General features: G+C 34.8%; 1 protein-coding gene across 6 annotated transcripts in view; it reads left to right on the forward strand.

The window, feature by feature from the left end:
* Positions 1-1,429: 1,429 nt before the first annotated feature.
* The window catches only part of LOC143342143 (uncharacterized), a 182,635-nt gene continuing 168,523 nt past the window's right edge, over positions 1,430-15,541 (forward strand). For 2 of the 6 annotated variants that reach the window (XR_013079717.1, XR_013079718.1), the window contains exons 1-11: positions 1,430-1,605; positions 1,988-2,050; positions 2,384-2,512; positions 2,585-2,719; positions 2,824-2,981; positions 3,267-3,332; positions 3,635-3,785; positions 3,872-4,072; positions 4,533-5,160; positions 5,239-5,515; positions 5,589-6,916. Coding sequence is in view for 4 of the 6 variants with exons in the window: in XM_076765699.1 (XP_076621814.1) it covers positions 1,531-1,605; positions 1,988-2,050; positions 2,384-2,512; positions 2,585-2,719; positions 2,824-2,981; positions 3,267-3,332; positions 3,635-3,785; positions 3,872-4,072; positions 4,533-5,160; positions 5,239-5,515; positions 5,589-5,724 (2,019 nt within the window). In the remaining 2 variants the exon portion in view is untranslated. Of the gene's footprint in view, positions 1,614-1,987; positions 2,051-2,383; positions 2,513-2,584; positions 2,720-2,823; positions 2,982-3,266; positions 3,333-3,634; positions 3,786-3,871; positions 4,073-4,532; positions 5,161-5,238; positions 5,516-5,588; positions 8,889-15,541 lie in introns of those variants that run through there. The other 4 variants (XM_076765699.1, XM_076765703.1, XM_076765701.1 and 1 more) reach the window with 4 other exon arrangements.

Raw genomic sequence — 15,541 nt, forward strand, 5'->3', positions numbered from 1 at the left:
GACGAGTACCACTATTGTCGGAACTACATAGAATAATTGCTATACAAACTGTATATATTTATACTTTGCCACGATGTCATAGGTGGGCAATAAACACAATTAATCTTTTCATTGCTGTTAAGAAACTTGTTACTGTTATTGTTTGTTGTTACTTGTTACTGTATAATTTAGTGCAAGCCTACGATGGTTCATTAAAATCAAAGTTAGAACGGCTACTACCATAGTGGATGTTCGCGCAAGATGTAAATCATCAAAATCTGCAAAACTGTAGGAGACAATTTTAAAATATTACATACCAATGGATTTGGAATAAAATGCTTGTCATTTTTTGTCATTATGAAAATTTCAATAAAATGAAAAATTAAGTTAATAAATTTTTTTTTGTTATAAACAAATTGTATTTTGTTAAATTTTTTAACACCATGTTATTGTACATAAGAAACCATTAACCTCGCCCATTAATAATTTTTTCGTATGTCTTTCCGTTTTCGAGATAGCCGTTTCGAGCCAAAACTTCAAGGGGTGGTTTCACCCCTTAAACTCGAGTTACCGCAACTAAGAAAATACGTGTCGATTATTTTTGGCTGCTTTATAAGTGTACGAAGTTTCATCAAAATCGAAGCCGGACCGTTCGCGAACGTTCCTTGTTAGCCGCTCGCTTATTTCGATTTTCTAACAGATCAGGGAGTCTTAAAACGTGTATTTCCGCTAAAAAAAATTTTCGAAATTTTTTTTCATTATGGTACCTTCCTTATACCTTACATAGGTCGGAAAGTAAAAATGCGAGGGCAGTCAAGACTTGGAATCGTATGCCGATTATCGTGAGGTCGTATTTTAGCTGTTACAAGGAGAAGAAGAGGGGGAGGAGTAAGAATTAAAAGAGTAGAAAGGAGGGAAATAACTGGAGTAAGGAGCTTGAAACAGGTGGAAATAGAAAATAAAAAATTCAGAAAGAAAACGAAAAATGGTGTTATTACAGAGCCGATAGAGCTGGTATCGCACCCAAATAAAATATAGAAATAGAAATAGAAATCAGCTGTTACAAGAACAAGAAGGAAAGACACACTAGTGTTCTCTATCAATTTCCCGAAATTGTGCAGTGTCGAGCTCACGTACAGGTGGCTCGTGGGGTAGTATATGCCTGCTATCCCCACCACTCCGTTAGACGCTAAGGAAATTCGTCGTCATTATTGTTGATTTCGATGCACTCAATTATGCCCGATGTGGCTACACTGCCAAGGTGTGCCTAGAGACAAATTCCCTAGTACACCCCCGCCTTTATCTCGACGGTTGGTATCGGCGCCAACTGCGCCATCTGCGGGAGTAACTATGGAGTTACATTATGCTCCCTACTGTGTAGCATAAAGAAAACTGTGATTAGAAGAACGCCTAGTTTACAAGTGCCCTTGACCGTTTTGACGTTTACGGCACTGTCGGTTGCTCTAACATTCAACATGGCCACCTGATAATGTAGCAGACGATACAGGTGGTATGAAAAATTGTAAATAAAATTCGATTCTAGCTTTAATTATGAGTGGACGTGTGCAAAAAGATAGTAACGATGATTCTGATCGTATCGACGATGCAGTGGATCCTAGAGTGCAGGTAAACTAGTACGTGCTTCGAGGAATAATTTATTGGCTTTTAGAAGCCAGCCACTTGTGATATTGACATTTCCACGTTACCTCGCGTAAAATGCTTGATTATACTTTATTCTTTGTTAACATATGCTGTAATTATCCTGATTTTTAAATCTTTCATAATTGTTGGAAATGTTTAATGCTTTTACGGTTGTAGGTTTTATTTACCTTGTTACAAAATACTTTGCGTTTTTCTTTGAACGTCAATTTTCTATTGCAGCACTATATTAATTCATCTGGTTAATCCAGAAGTTAATGAACGTAACATAATTCTTTTATATAGTAATTTTTTTGGAATCTATAGTAAATATCAGAATTAATTTTTTCATGATCAATTATTATTTCAGGTTGAACTCGAAAGATTAAATACTGCTACTGACGATATCAATAAGCTTGAAGTTGATTTGGATGTAAGTATAATTAAACACCTTTATAGACATTATATTTATAATATTTCTTCTCAAAGGACCTAAATTAGCAATAAGTTTTGAAACTGGTTACAATTACATTCATCAAGGTGATTTCTATAGAGCGAACGAGTAAATGGATAATGTTTTTAAAAATTATTTTACAGTTATTTATAACATTATCTAAAAAATCATTTTGCAACTTGAAATGTTATATCTATCAAATTTATCGTTAGAAATTAAGATGTATGAAATTGCAAATTGCATTTTAAACTTTGTTTTTATTTTTGGTTTTTAAACTTCTACAAACTTGTAAACTATACATTTTCCTTTTAGGAAGCAAGAGCAACTTTCAGGGAATTACTTTGCGAATCTACATTGAAAATTGACACATTAGCTAAGAAACTTGGTACTTGCATTGAAAAATCTAGACCATATTATGATGCCAGGTTTAAAGCAAAAGAAGTAAGATAGGTTTTTATTAAATTACTTGATAATGTATAAATAATAATTTAACATATAAACTATTTCTCCGAGGCTTTACAAGAAACACAAAAAGCTGCTATTAGATTTGAAAGAGCCAATAGCCAGCATGCGGCGGCTAAAGAAATGGTTTACTTAGCTGAAGAAGGATTAAGAACCGAAGGCAGATGTTTTGACCATGCTTGGCAGGTATTTAAAATAATGTTAATTTAGTTATAAGAAGTTCTTAATTTGATCTTGAGCAATTTAAATATTGTTTATTTTGAAGAAATATAGTTTGATAATTTTTGTAGGAAATGTTAAACCACGCAACTTCCAGAGTCAATGAATCTGAACATGAAAGAGCTTTGTCAGAAGCAGAACACAGACATACCACTACATTGTATCATAAAGCAGAACACGAAGTTCAAAGTTTGCAGAACGAACTAAAACGTACAATTGCTAAATCTAGGTACGTACCTGATACATGTGTGTTACTTTCTAGCTAGTGACATTGAATGATTTTCTAGTTTATATAACAATGCATGGAATTTATTGCATTTAATTAATACGTACGACAGTTTTAGATACAGGTATTTCAACAATACTACGTTCATTTTTTATACCATGATTCTTGACATTTACTTTTGTCCCCACATAAGTATTTAATAATTTATTTTTGAATGTTTACCATGTTATGTTAATTTTGTATAGATATTAGAATATTTATGTCTTTTGGTTATATTCATGTTGGCAGTATGGGTGCACGTCGCAGCTTGCTTCTGATAAACAGTATCGCCTACAGGCACAACTTGCTCATGTTGTAAGTAGGATAGATATTCTTTTTTTATTTTTCTCACCCAATACTCATTTTATGTGTGTTCTGTTCTCTTCCTCCTTGAACTATCACCCTCTTTGCACATGAGTTATATTTTTAAAAAATATTTAATTATCGAATACTTAAATACATAAATTTGCTTTATTTAAGAATGCTTCTTATAGTACTATATTACATACAATATAATACAACATTTTTAAAAGTAGTAAGCTTCTGTTGAAGAAAAAAACGTGGTATGTATTTTAAACTCTATTAAGAAATTAATTATCAAACAATTTATTATACAGGCCATACTACGAAATGAAAGCGCATTTTAATCAAATGTTGGAAGAACAAAAATTAAGAGTAAGTGCGTTAGAAAGATCAGTCGGTGATGCTAAAATGACCTATGCAGAAGCATTGAGAAACTTAGAAAAAATTAGTGATGAAATTCATAGGGTATAATTATTTTTCAATCCCTTTTGAAACTATTATAATGTTAAATATAAAATAGTCTACAATTATTTTTAAATTGTCATTCACAGACTAGAAGATATGATGGATCGGATGAATTTGATAAGCAATCAAGAGGCATGATTAACCAGTCTGTTACACAACCTAATGCAACAAATTCAACAGATTCTAGTGTGACCGGATCACCTGATAGTACAGATTATACTAGTGATGAATATTTACGCCTTCCTGATAAAATGAGCCCTAGTACACCATGTCCTGTGCCTACAAGAGTAATTATTTTATATTACTTATACAGGGTGTTCGGCCATCTCTGGGAAAAATTTTAATGGGAGATTCTAGAGGCCAAAATAAGACGAAAATCAAGAATACTAATTTGTTCATGGAGGCTTCGTTAAAAAGTTATTAACGTTTAAAGTTCCGCCCGCACTGAATTTTTTTTCAAAAATGGGTAGGATTTCGGACTATGTCTATTTACCAAAAATTATTATAATTGATCCCCGTAACCGAAAATAATTTTTTCAGAATGATTTAAAATTTTTTAATTTAATTTTTTAGTAACTTTTTAATGAAACTTCAGTCAAGAAATTGATATTCTTGATTTTCGTCTTATTTTAGCCTCTAGAATCTCCCATTAAAATTTTTCTCAGGGGTGGCCGAACACCCTGTATAGCTTAATAAAGGTAACTGTAAATTAAACTTAACAATTTTTGTACTTATGTTACTATTCAGATTGACAGAGAGCCTTCCGAATATTTGGGCCTAAATAATTTGAACCTTTCATCCACGGAACCTCGAAAATACATAAAGCGAGACCGTCCAAAAAGCATTGCAACAACAGATACAAAACATATCATATTACTAAATCAAACAAGTTCTTCGACATCACAATTGTCTGATTTATCAAACATTATTTCGCCTATAGAAAAACGAGTAACAATTCAAGCACCGGTAGTAACAAATAATAGTAATACTACCGTACAAAATGGCGAGGAATGGACGGAAATTAGCTTAAATAATTCTCCAGATGAAGTTTACTACAATAACGAAGTATATTCGGACGAAGAGGATCAAATTCCTTATAAACCGTTACCGATGGATCTAAGTCCAGAAAGTAGCAATCCAGTAGCCAATGGCGCAAATATTCAACCATTTGGTGAAGGTTCTAGTCGAAGAAAATTGATAACTCAAAAGTCGCTACCTGCCATCTCAAAAGGAAATGAAGTTACTTTGAGTGCCGAAAAGAAAGCAGAAGTTACGAGGAGTCCATCGATAAAAAATAAGAGTAAAATTGATAGTAGTTTAGCTAATTGGATAACTCGAAGTTCAGCGGGCGGTGAGATCAGTGGAGGTAGTTCAGGTAAGTAGTTTTAACTAACAATTTGTAAAATGCAATATCATTTCATATTGAAATGTAACATTTTATTAAATATTGTAGCAAACTCAAGCAGAAGACAGTCACTTGATATGTTGTGGAGTGCGGGAACCGGAGAACGCGTAAAAGAATTACTCAACCATGGGATGATGATGCTGAACATATCTAGCCTCACGGAGGGGCGTTCTAGCGAACCAAAAATGGCTGAGAGAGATAAGGAGAAGTCTGAAAAATCCGAGAAACTAGAGGGAAAAGGAAAAAAGGTTCCTAGTCCATTAGAAAAAACATTAACTTATCTAAATGCAGATGAAGAGACGTCCGATAGTGAAAGTTTGGCAAGGTATGTTACTTTTTTCAGATATTTAATCACACGAATTACTTTACTTGTATACGTTCAATTATGTAAAACTTAGTGTGGAAATGTTGACGGAGGATCAAATTTCTTCGCTTATGATGGAACCTGATATGAATCAAGTATGCCAAGAAATCCTAGGAACTCCTTTAGTTGAAGTGTGCCCATTATTACAACAACTACAACAACAACAATAGCATTCCTTTCCTTAACGACATTGACTCAATTGAATTAAAACGACAACAATAGAAAGTGTTCAAAAACTATGATAAAGGAACGAACTAGTTAAGATATAGCTTAATTTGTAATTTAATTCATCGTGCAATTAGTTCCTGCACTTTCATTATTTACATAGAAAAGGAAAATTTGAATATGGATCTTTCTGTGCAGTTTTAAAAGCTCATTGTAATTCGAATTAATTCGTGACGTTAATACAAATTTCCATAAATCGCAGTTATGCTCCAATTAAACTAGAAATGATTTGTACATACTTAATAGAAATTTTTAATATAATATACAAATATTTAATTTTAATTTCCGGTGCTAGATGCATAATGTTATATCTTGAAGCCTAATGAGATCTTTGGTGCATATGTTCATATAAATATTTTAATCGTTACTTGGAACAGTTTAAATATCATTCCATTAAATTTATTTAGCACATAGTATCTAGTATACATCGGAAAACTTACTTGGTAAGGGAAGCAATACATAGTGAATTTTAGATGGTTCTATCGTTCATACAAAATAATTGTTCGTTCATCTTGCTCGTACCTATTGTACATTCAACGTATGCATTAATACGTAGAAAAAATAAAGAAAATCGAATTTTTCCATGGAGTACTAAAATTTTACTATTTAGAAAATGTTTTGTCTGTCTATGTTAAGAGTACAACTACATAAACAATTCGTTTTTATATTGTTGCGAAAGAAGTGCAATGCCAGCCAAAAATTATAAATATAATAACAATTATAATCTTGGTAAAGTTATATGCTCTTCAAATTGCTAAGTAGAACTTGTTTAAGTAAGATAATATGATTCTAATAAAAAATTGGCAGCTTTGATAAACATAATGTTTCACATACCAAGCTTTAATATACTTACTGATTGTAATAGTGTTCATCTGTCAAGCTCAACAGAACATTTTTAACTAACCTTTCCTCAACTTTGACGAGATACATCCGTAATATTTATCAATTAAGTATTTTGTAGTTGTCAAAATATGTATTTAAAATATAATTAATATAATCAAGTAATTATTATACGTGAATTTAGACAATCCAATCGGTTATAATATTAATGCTTGGAAAATATTTAATTTATTAGGTGAAACACTGAAAGTCATAACATATTTTTAAGTTAGAATCATTTTTATTACTATACAGAGTGTTCGTTTATCTCTGGGAAAAATTTTAATGGGAGACTTTAGAGGCCAAAATAAGACGAAAATCAAGAATACCAATTTGTTAATTGAGGCTTCGTTAAAAAGTTATTAACGTTTAAAGTTCCGCCCGTACTGAATTTTTTTTCTAAAAAATAGGTAGAATTTCGGGGGTGGGTCAATTCACCAAAGATTATAATTTATCGAAAATAATTTTTTCAGAACGATTTTGAAATTTTTTTTTTTCGCCGAAAAATTTAGGCACCTACCCCCTGTCGATTTTTCTTAAAAATTTGTTTTTCATTTTTAATAAATTTGTTTGACGCTGTACAGAAATGTTGTATAATACTTTTTTTTAGGTATCCATGAGCTCTACTGCCCTACTACATTTCAGTAAGATACGTTCACTATTATAGGAGTTACGACTGATTGAAAATTGAATCATTTTTATTGAGTTTTTCTCATTTTGCGGGGTCAAGTTATGTATTCGAGGTCAATAACTTCTCGAATATTTTTGGAATTTTTACATATTCTTTACTAAAGTACGCGTTATTTGCATTTTGAAAAATTAAAATCCTCCAATCCGTTCAGGAGTTATGACATTTTAAAGATTCGCATGAAATTTCTGGGAATTCATTTCTGATTAGATTTTCGGTAAAGAATTTTTTTCTGGAAAGTGCGTAGGATTTCGGGGTATGTTTATTCACTAAAAATGATTATAATTGCCCCTGTAACTAAATATAATTTTTTTAGTATGATTTGAAATTTTTTAATTTTGTCTAAAAATTTCAGTACCTACTTGAATTTTTTTCTCGAAAGTGGATAGGATTTCGGGGGTATGTGTATTCACCAAAAATAATTGTAATTGAACACCGCAACCAAAAATAATTTTTTCAGAATGATTGAAAATTTTTTAATTTAATTTTTTAGTAACTTTTTAATGAAACTTCAGTTAAAAAATTGATATTCTTGATTTTCGTCTTATTTTGCCATCTAGAATCCCCCATTAAAATATTTCCCAGGGGTGGCCGAACACCCTGTTAATACCATATAGGTGTGCATTAGCAGTTTTAGATAGTGAATTGGATTGTCTAATTGTAGTAACAAAGAAATTGAAATGAAAAATGCATGCAATATGCTATTTACCAAGAACAATATATATGTACATATATGCAGATATTATTTATTTTTATTGTATTATTTTCTGTAAGCAATATTTGATAATATTTTGAATAAGCTGTTGATAAATTTTTATGTGAAAAGTCGCGAGTCAAATAAATATATGGCTTTTTTCATGATGTATACAAAAATCTATACCAAAGGTAAATAAAGTACAATTTGAGCGCAAGGAAATAAAATGAAAATTTGTAATAGTTTTGTACAATCAACTGGGTTCTTTTATATGTCAATGTGTTAGCAAATTATTTAAAGTGAAAAATGTGATAGCATAGTGTATTTCATTTTTTGTAGGGTTTTAAAATATATATGCGTGTGTGTATGTATATACACATTTTTACACACATATATGCATACATAAATTGTACAAATTGCAAAAATGTATATCTTCTAACAAAAAATATTTTTTTAAAACTATCATTTTTACATTTGTTTTAAAAGATTCGATAAGAATTAATTTTAACCGCATCCAATTGTTTAACAGAAGAAATGCCATTGTGATACAATTGCGTGATTTTATATAAATCAGACGATTCAATAAGAATTTTCCCGTGGAATTCTTCAACTTCGTATTATAAATAAACTATACTGAACTATGAAACTATTGCCGTCGAAATTTGACATAATCATGTTGTTATCTTCGACGTTAGTCAAAGTGGCCATGCTCCTAAATATTTTCTTGGCTAAACTATAATGATAATGACGTTACATATAATACGAGCGCATGATTATTAATAATGATTGTAAATATTTATTATTGTATATGTGACTGTAACTATGTATATATCGTCATCTTCATTAAAATACGGTTGCAAAAATATGTTATTGAAAAGTGAGTCATGTATTACCTCTTTTTGAGTTTCCAAGTTTTCCAATTTTTTTTTTTTTTTAATCCGTTATATATCAGAAGAATATTTTCGAAAAGTGTGATACATATAGAGTCAATAATAAAGATTAACATGTGTTGCATAGATTCTAGACAATTTACACACAAATTAATTAATAATTTTACTTAAAACGTATTTAAAGTTCAAGCGAACGAATGATGGTACCAACGAATTTCTAGTAAATATTTGAAACGGTTTCGACGGATGCATCTAACCGTGATTCGCGCGACGTCCGTTCGATCTAATCAGCGCTTCAATCACTAACAGTGTGGCCAGATCGGGTATAATTGAGTGCATCAAAATTGACAATAAGGACGACGAACTTTCTTAGCGTCTAACGGAATGGTGGGGATAGCAGGCATATACTACCGCATGAGCCACGTATACGTGAGCTCGACAAGTCGCATAACTTCGGGAAATCGATAAAGAACGCGAGTGTGAGCCTTTCCTTCTTGCTCTTGTAACAGCTCAAATACGACCTCGCCATAATCGGCATACGATTCCAAGCCTCGACTGTTCCGGCATTTTTACTTTCCGACCTATGTAAGTTATAAGCACAGACAGGGTATACGAGTAGACCTTTCACCTAATGTATTTTTCCAACCCGTTTCTCTCGGGTTCTAGATACATTATTTGTCGTTAGTTGTCATGCCAATTAATACAAACAAGAGAAAATATCGGCGATCGTGGACTGACACATACAGAGTCGCAGACATACAGGGTGTTTGGCCACCCTTGGGAAAAATTTTAATGGGGGATTCTAGAGACCAAAATAAGACGTAAATCAAGAATACCAATTTGTTGATAGAGGCTTTGTTACAAAGTTATTAACGTTTAAAGTTCCGCGCGTACTGAATTTTTTTCTCGAAAATGCCCAGGATTTCGGAGGTATGTGTGTTCACCAAAAATAATTGTAATTCACCCCCGCAACCGAAAATAATTTTTTCAGAATGATGTAAAATTTTTGAATTTAATTGTGAATAACTTTTTAACGAAGCCTCCACCATCAAATAGGAATTCTTGATTTTCGTCTTATTTTGACCTCTAGAGTTCCCTATTAAAACTTTTCCCAGGGGTGGCCGAACGCCCTGTATGCATATAGACAGAATTCATTGTAGCAGCAGCAATCATTTTGAAGAAAAATCTCGAAACCTAAGGCGGAGCGGCGGTTATATGTATAGGAAAAAGTTGTTCAAAATGTTAATTTCTACAACATAATCAAAAATCATCGAAATCGGGGAGACCCCCTCTTTTCTAAATAATTACCAAAATTATTTTTAGTTGCGAGGGGTCGATTACAATCGTTTTTGATGAACATACATATCTCCGAAATCGTACGCATTTTCGAGAAAAAAATTCAGAAAGAGGCCTAAATTTTTTGACGAAAAAAAAATTTCTTTTTTTTTTATAGTCACAATATAATCAGGGGGTTTTAAAAATGTGTATTTCCATTAAAAAAAATTTTCGAAATTTTTCTTTCATTATGGTACTTCGCTTATACCACAGACAAGGTATACGAGTAGACCTTTCACCTAATGTATTTTTCAACAGATTTAGCAATGAACACAGGAGGAAGTAAGGCAGAAAATGAAATTACAGAAATTTTATTATTTTTTAACGGAATGAAAGCTGTACGGTTTCTCATTGATCATTAATCGATTAATTTCATTGGAGTAATCAATCGATTAAGATTATTTAAAAATTTCAAGATTATTAAAATACGAAAGCCATCATGACTGACAGACCTTACATTTCTCAAAACCAGACCTGAGCGCTTTTTGAAGATTCGTTGACTTTCCACACTAAGCGATCATGCGCTATACAATACATATACATATTATACATGCTAGGAACTATAAAGTTGTATAGTTTTATGGGAAAATTTTAAAATATAAAAAAATGTAAGAATACTGTAGAAAATGAGTTGATTATATACATATGTATATATCGGACACATCCCTCGCAAACACGTCGCAAACATTAATGAGAACGAAAATGCTCATCTGTCCTTCTTTTTAAAAACCCCGCAACTGATCTTTGGCTCGCAACTCGCCCTCTTTTTTTAGCAATTATAATAAACGTAGACTCATTAAAATTCGTAAAAATAACAAAGTTATAGCCATTTAAAGGGAAGAGTACCCAGCGGTTAATAATTATCATACCAGAAATTTTAAATGCGTTTTTCTCGAAACCATATTTTCGAAACTGGCTGACATAATATCACAAATTCAAATTGATTAATGGATTTGAAATTTATAGAGAGATGCGTGTAAATATAAATTAATTGGAAATAAAACAAGTTAATCCACATTCAAAGAAGAAAGGCTTGATGATGAATGTAGAAGATTGAAGATGATTTTTCAAGTGTTTGAAATAAATCTGAAACAGAAATAAATTGCACATAATACAGTTAACTACAATTTATTCCTAACTTTTACAATATAGAAAAGATTTTATATTGTGTTATGTATGCTAAACGTTTCGTTCCCCAATTCTTTCTTGCCACTTGCGTGCATTAGGAAATCGCCCTGCTACTTATCTAACCTTTGAAATGGGTGTCACTTCCGTCGAGATACTGCAGCCCGGTAATTAACGCAATTCGGAGAATACTAAATACGGTAATTTCTACTCGTATACCTTTCACCTTTTGAACTTTCATGGCCGAATCTGACTGATATACCGACCTGAAAAATCGGAGGTGATTTTAGTGGCCTCTTCTCATGGATGGCGGTCAGTTGAGAAACTATGCACCGAATTAGTATTGATGGGCAGACAGCTGTAGTGTGTGCGTAAATACATGTGAGTTGACTATGGGAGGGATTGAAAGAGACAATGCAGTATTATCAGACGGCTGGCCCGTGCCCAAAGGACACTGCCCCTCCATTTACACACACTAATGCGCAACCACCTTGTATATAAGTTCTGACGCTTCGTATAGCTTCGGGGATTCGAGAAGGACGGCGAATGTGAGCCCACCCTTCTTGCTCTCACACAGCTGAATTCGACCTTGCATCACCGGCATGCGATTTCGAATCTCAACTGCCCAAGTAGTTTTTTTTTTTAAGTCGAAGGCAAAAAAGTCGATTTTGCCACGGCAACAATGGTTGGATGCGACGCATGGTCACTTCTCCGGCCACGCACCCGTTTCGTTGTCCAGGCGGCAGGGGAGGTTAACTCCTACGTGGTGCGTCCCTAGGTGGCGGATAGGGGCAGCCGCTGGGCTGAAATGCGGTGATGATATCGTCAACCTGAGGAGGCTGGTGACCGCATCCTCGCATGGTGTTCGGGAAACAAAGTACGCACATTCCGATGGTTAACTCTGGTTGTTTCTCTTACCGGCTAAAACCCCACGGTGGCCATCCTCAGGCGCCTGGCGAGGGACCCGTATCTCTGATGAGACATCACAAAATCCCCGGCCTCTTCCGGTGGGAGGTACTCCTTCTACCGCATTCCCACTCAACCGCAGGCGCCTGCTCACCAGGGCTCGCTGCCCCGTGACATAGGACTAATTGTAAGCCGTCGGCCGCGTGTCCACGTTGGCCGCAGTACTCACCCGCAGCCAACTGGTCAACCAGCGGCCTTAGGTAATACCCGCGGTAAATATCCCATGCTCCAGTGCATTCACACACGCAACACATTCATACCGGGTTTGGTCCGCGGGAGCTTTCACTCTGACCTCCGGGATGCCATGTGTTTGCGCTCGGATTTGCTTGGACGGGATTGAAATTGATGTGGTTGTGATTTTTGAAAACGTTTATTTTATAACAATAATAAGTGGACTGTATCTATGTATTTAATAACGCGACTGTAATATGTGAGGAATTGTTCCCCCGTTCTAAGTTCAAACATGCGTTCAAAGAGACAAGTTAAAAGTGCGGCTTCTTCTCGGAAAAGACCGGTTAAGAGAGTATGACTTGTTCTCCGAGAAGACCGGTTAAGAGTGACTTCGGTGTCCGGAGTCCGTTTCCTCCTCAACGTAGATCCCCTCCAAGAGGTACACTTGGGGATGTTTGCAAATTCCTCAATGGAATTGTGACTCGATTGATTGACCATCGACTTGGGAGAGGAGGACTCATTTTTCTGCCCCATTTCGGCAGAAAACTCCTCCTTCACCGAGGTGAAGGAGGAAAGGACACGCTGGCGAGGGTGGTCGAGGTTTCCTCCCCAAGTCGATGGCCGCGTTAATTTACCGAGGAAGGAACGGAACTCTGGATTATCAACGCGACAAGAAGCGCGTCTGTTTTGCAGCTGTTTTATGACTATATTGTTCCGCGTGTCGGCTATGGTCGTTGTTGTCGGTGCCTACATTTGTCCTCGACGACCGTACCACTCGTGGACCAATATAACCCTTCGCTGGTCAACTCGAGCGTTTCTTTCATTTAACAAATTCCTTTCTTTTACTCTGAAATTTGCCAGATGCGAGAGACTTGAAGACCTTCGCAACGCAGTACCGATCTCGCATCTGGCAACATAAAGGACAGGAAACAAACCGAGTTGACCAGCGGAATGTGCGTACTTTGTTTACCGAACACCATGCGAGGATGCGGTCACCAGCCTCCTCAGGTTGACGACATCATCACCGCATTTCAGCCCAGCGGCTGCCCCTATCCGCCACCTAGGGACGCACCACGTAGGAGTTCACCTCCCCTGCCGCCTAGACAACGAAACGGGTGCGTGGCCGGGGAAGTGACCATGCGTCGCATCCAACCATTGTTGCCGTGGCGAAATCGACTTTTTCGCCTTCGACTTAAAAAAAAAACTACTTGGGCAGTTGAGATTCGAAATCGCATGCCGGTGATGCAAGGTCGAATTCAGCTGTGTGAGAGCAAGAAGGGTGGGCTCACATTCGCCGTCCTTCTCGAATCCCCGAAGCTATACGAAGCGTCAGAACTTATATACAAGGTGGTTGCGCATTAGTGTGTGTAAATGGAGGGGCAGTGTCCTTTGGGCACGGGCCAGCCGTCTGATAATACTGCATTGTCTCTTTCAATCCCTCCCATAGTCAACTCACATGTATTTACGCACACACTACAGCTGTCTGCCCATCAATACTAATTCGGTGCATAGTTTCTCAACTGACCGCCATCCATGAGAAGAGGCCACTAAAATCACCTCCGATTTTTCAGGTCGGTATATCAGTCAGATTCGGCCATGAAAGTTCAAAAGGTGAAAGGTATACGAGTAGAAATTACCGTATTTAGTATTCTCCGAATTGCGTTAATTACCGGGCTGCAGTATCTCGACGGAAGTGACACCCATTTCAAAGGTTAGATAAGTAGCAGGGCGATTTCCTAATGCACGCAAGTGGCAAGAAAGAATTGGGGAACGAAACGTTTAGCATACATAACACAATATAAAATCTTTTCTATATTGTAAAAGTTAGGAATAAATTGTAGTTAACTGTATTATGTGCAATTTATTTCTGTTTCAGATTTATTTCAAACACTTGAAAAATCATCTTCAATCTTCTACATTCATCATCAAGCCTTTCTTCTTTGAATGTGGATTAACTTGTTTTATTTCCAATTAATTTATATTTACACGCATCTCTCTATAAATTTCAAATCCATTAATCAATTTGAATTTGTGATATTATGTCAGCCAGTTTCGAAAATATGGTTTCGAGAAAAACGCATTTAAAATTTCTGGTATGATAATTATTAACCGCTGGGTACTCTTCCCTTTAAATGGCTATAACTTTGTTATTTTTACGAATTTTAATGAGTCTACGTTTATTATAATTGCTAAAAAAAGAGGGCGAGTTGCGAGCCAAAGATCAGTTGCGGGGTTTTTAAAAAGAAGGACAGATGAGCATTTTCGTTCTCATTAATGTTTGCGACGTGTTTGCGAGGGATGTGTCCGATATATACATATGTATATAATCAACTCATTTTCTACAGTATTCTTACATTTTTTTATATTTTAAAATTTTCCCATAAAACTATACAACTTTATAGTTCCTAGCATGTATAATATGTATATGTATTGTATAGCGCATGATCGCTTAGTGTGGAAAGTCAACGAATCTTCAAAAAGCGCTCAGGTCTGGTTTTGAGAAATGTAAGGTCTGTCAGTCACGATGGCTTTCGTATTTTAATAATCTTGAAATTTTTAAATAATCTTAATCGATTGATTACTCCAATGAAATTAATCGATTAATGATCAATGAGAAACCGTACAGCTTTCATTCCGTTAAAAAATAATAAAATTTCTGTAATTTCATTTTCTGCCTTACTTCCTCCTGTGTTCATTGCTAAATCTGTTGAAAAATACATTAGGTGAAAGGTCTACTCGTATACCTTGTCTGTGGTATAAGCGAAGTACCATAATGAAAGAAAAATTTCGAAAATTTTTTTTAATGGAAATACACATTTTTAAAACCCCCTGATTATATTGTGACTATAAAAAAAAAAGAAATTTTTTTTTCGTCAAAAAATTTAGGCCTCTTTCTGAATTTTTTTCTCGAAAATGCGTACGATTTCGGAGATATGTATGTTCATCAAAAACGATTGTAATCGACCCCTCGCAACTAAAAATAATTTTGGTAATTATTTAGAAAAGAGGGGGTC

The sequence above is a fragment of the Colletes latitarsis genome, chromosome 5, assembly GCF_051014445.1.
Source record: "Colletes latitarsis isolate SP2378_abdomen chromosome 5, iyColLati1, whole genome shotgun sequence".
Taxonomy (NCBI): Eukaryota; Metazoa; Arthropoda; class Insecta; order Hymenoptera; family Colletidae; genus Colletes; species Colletes latitarsis.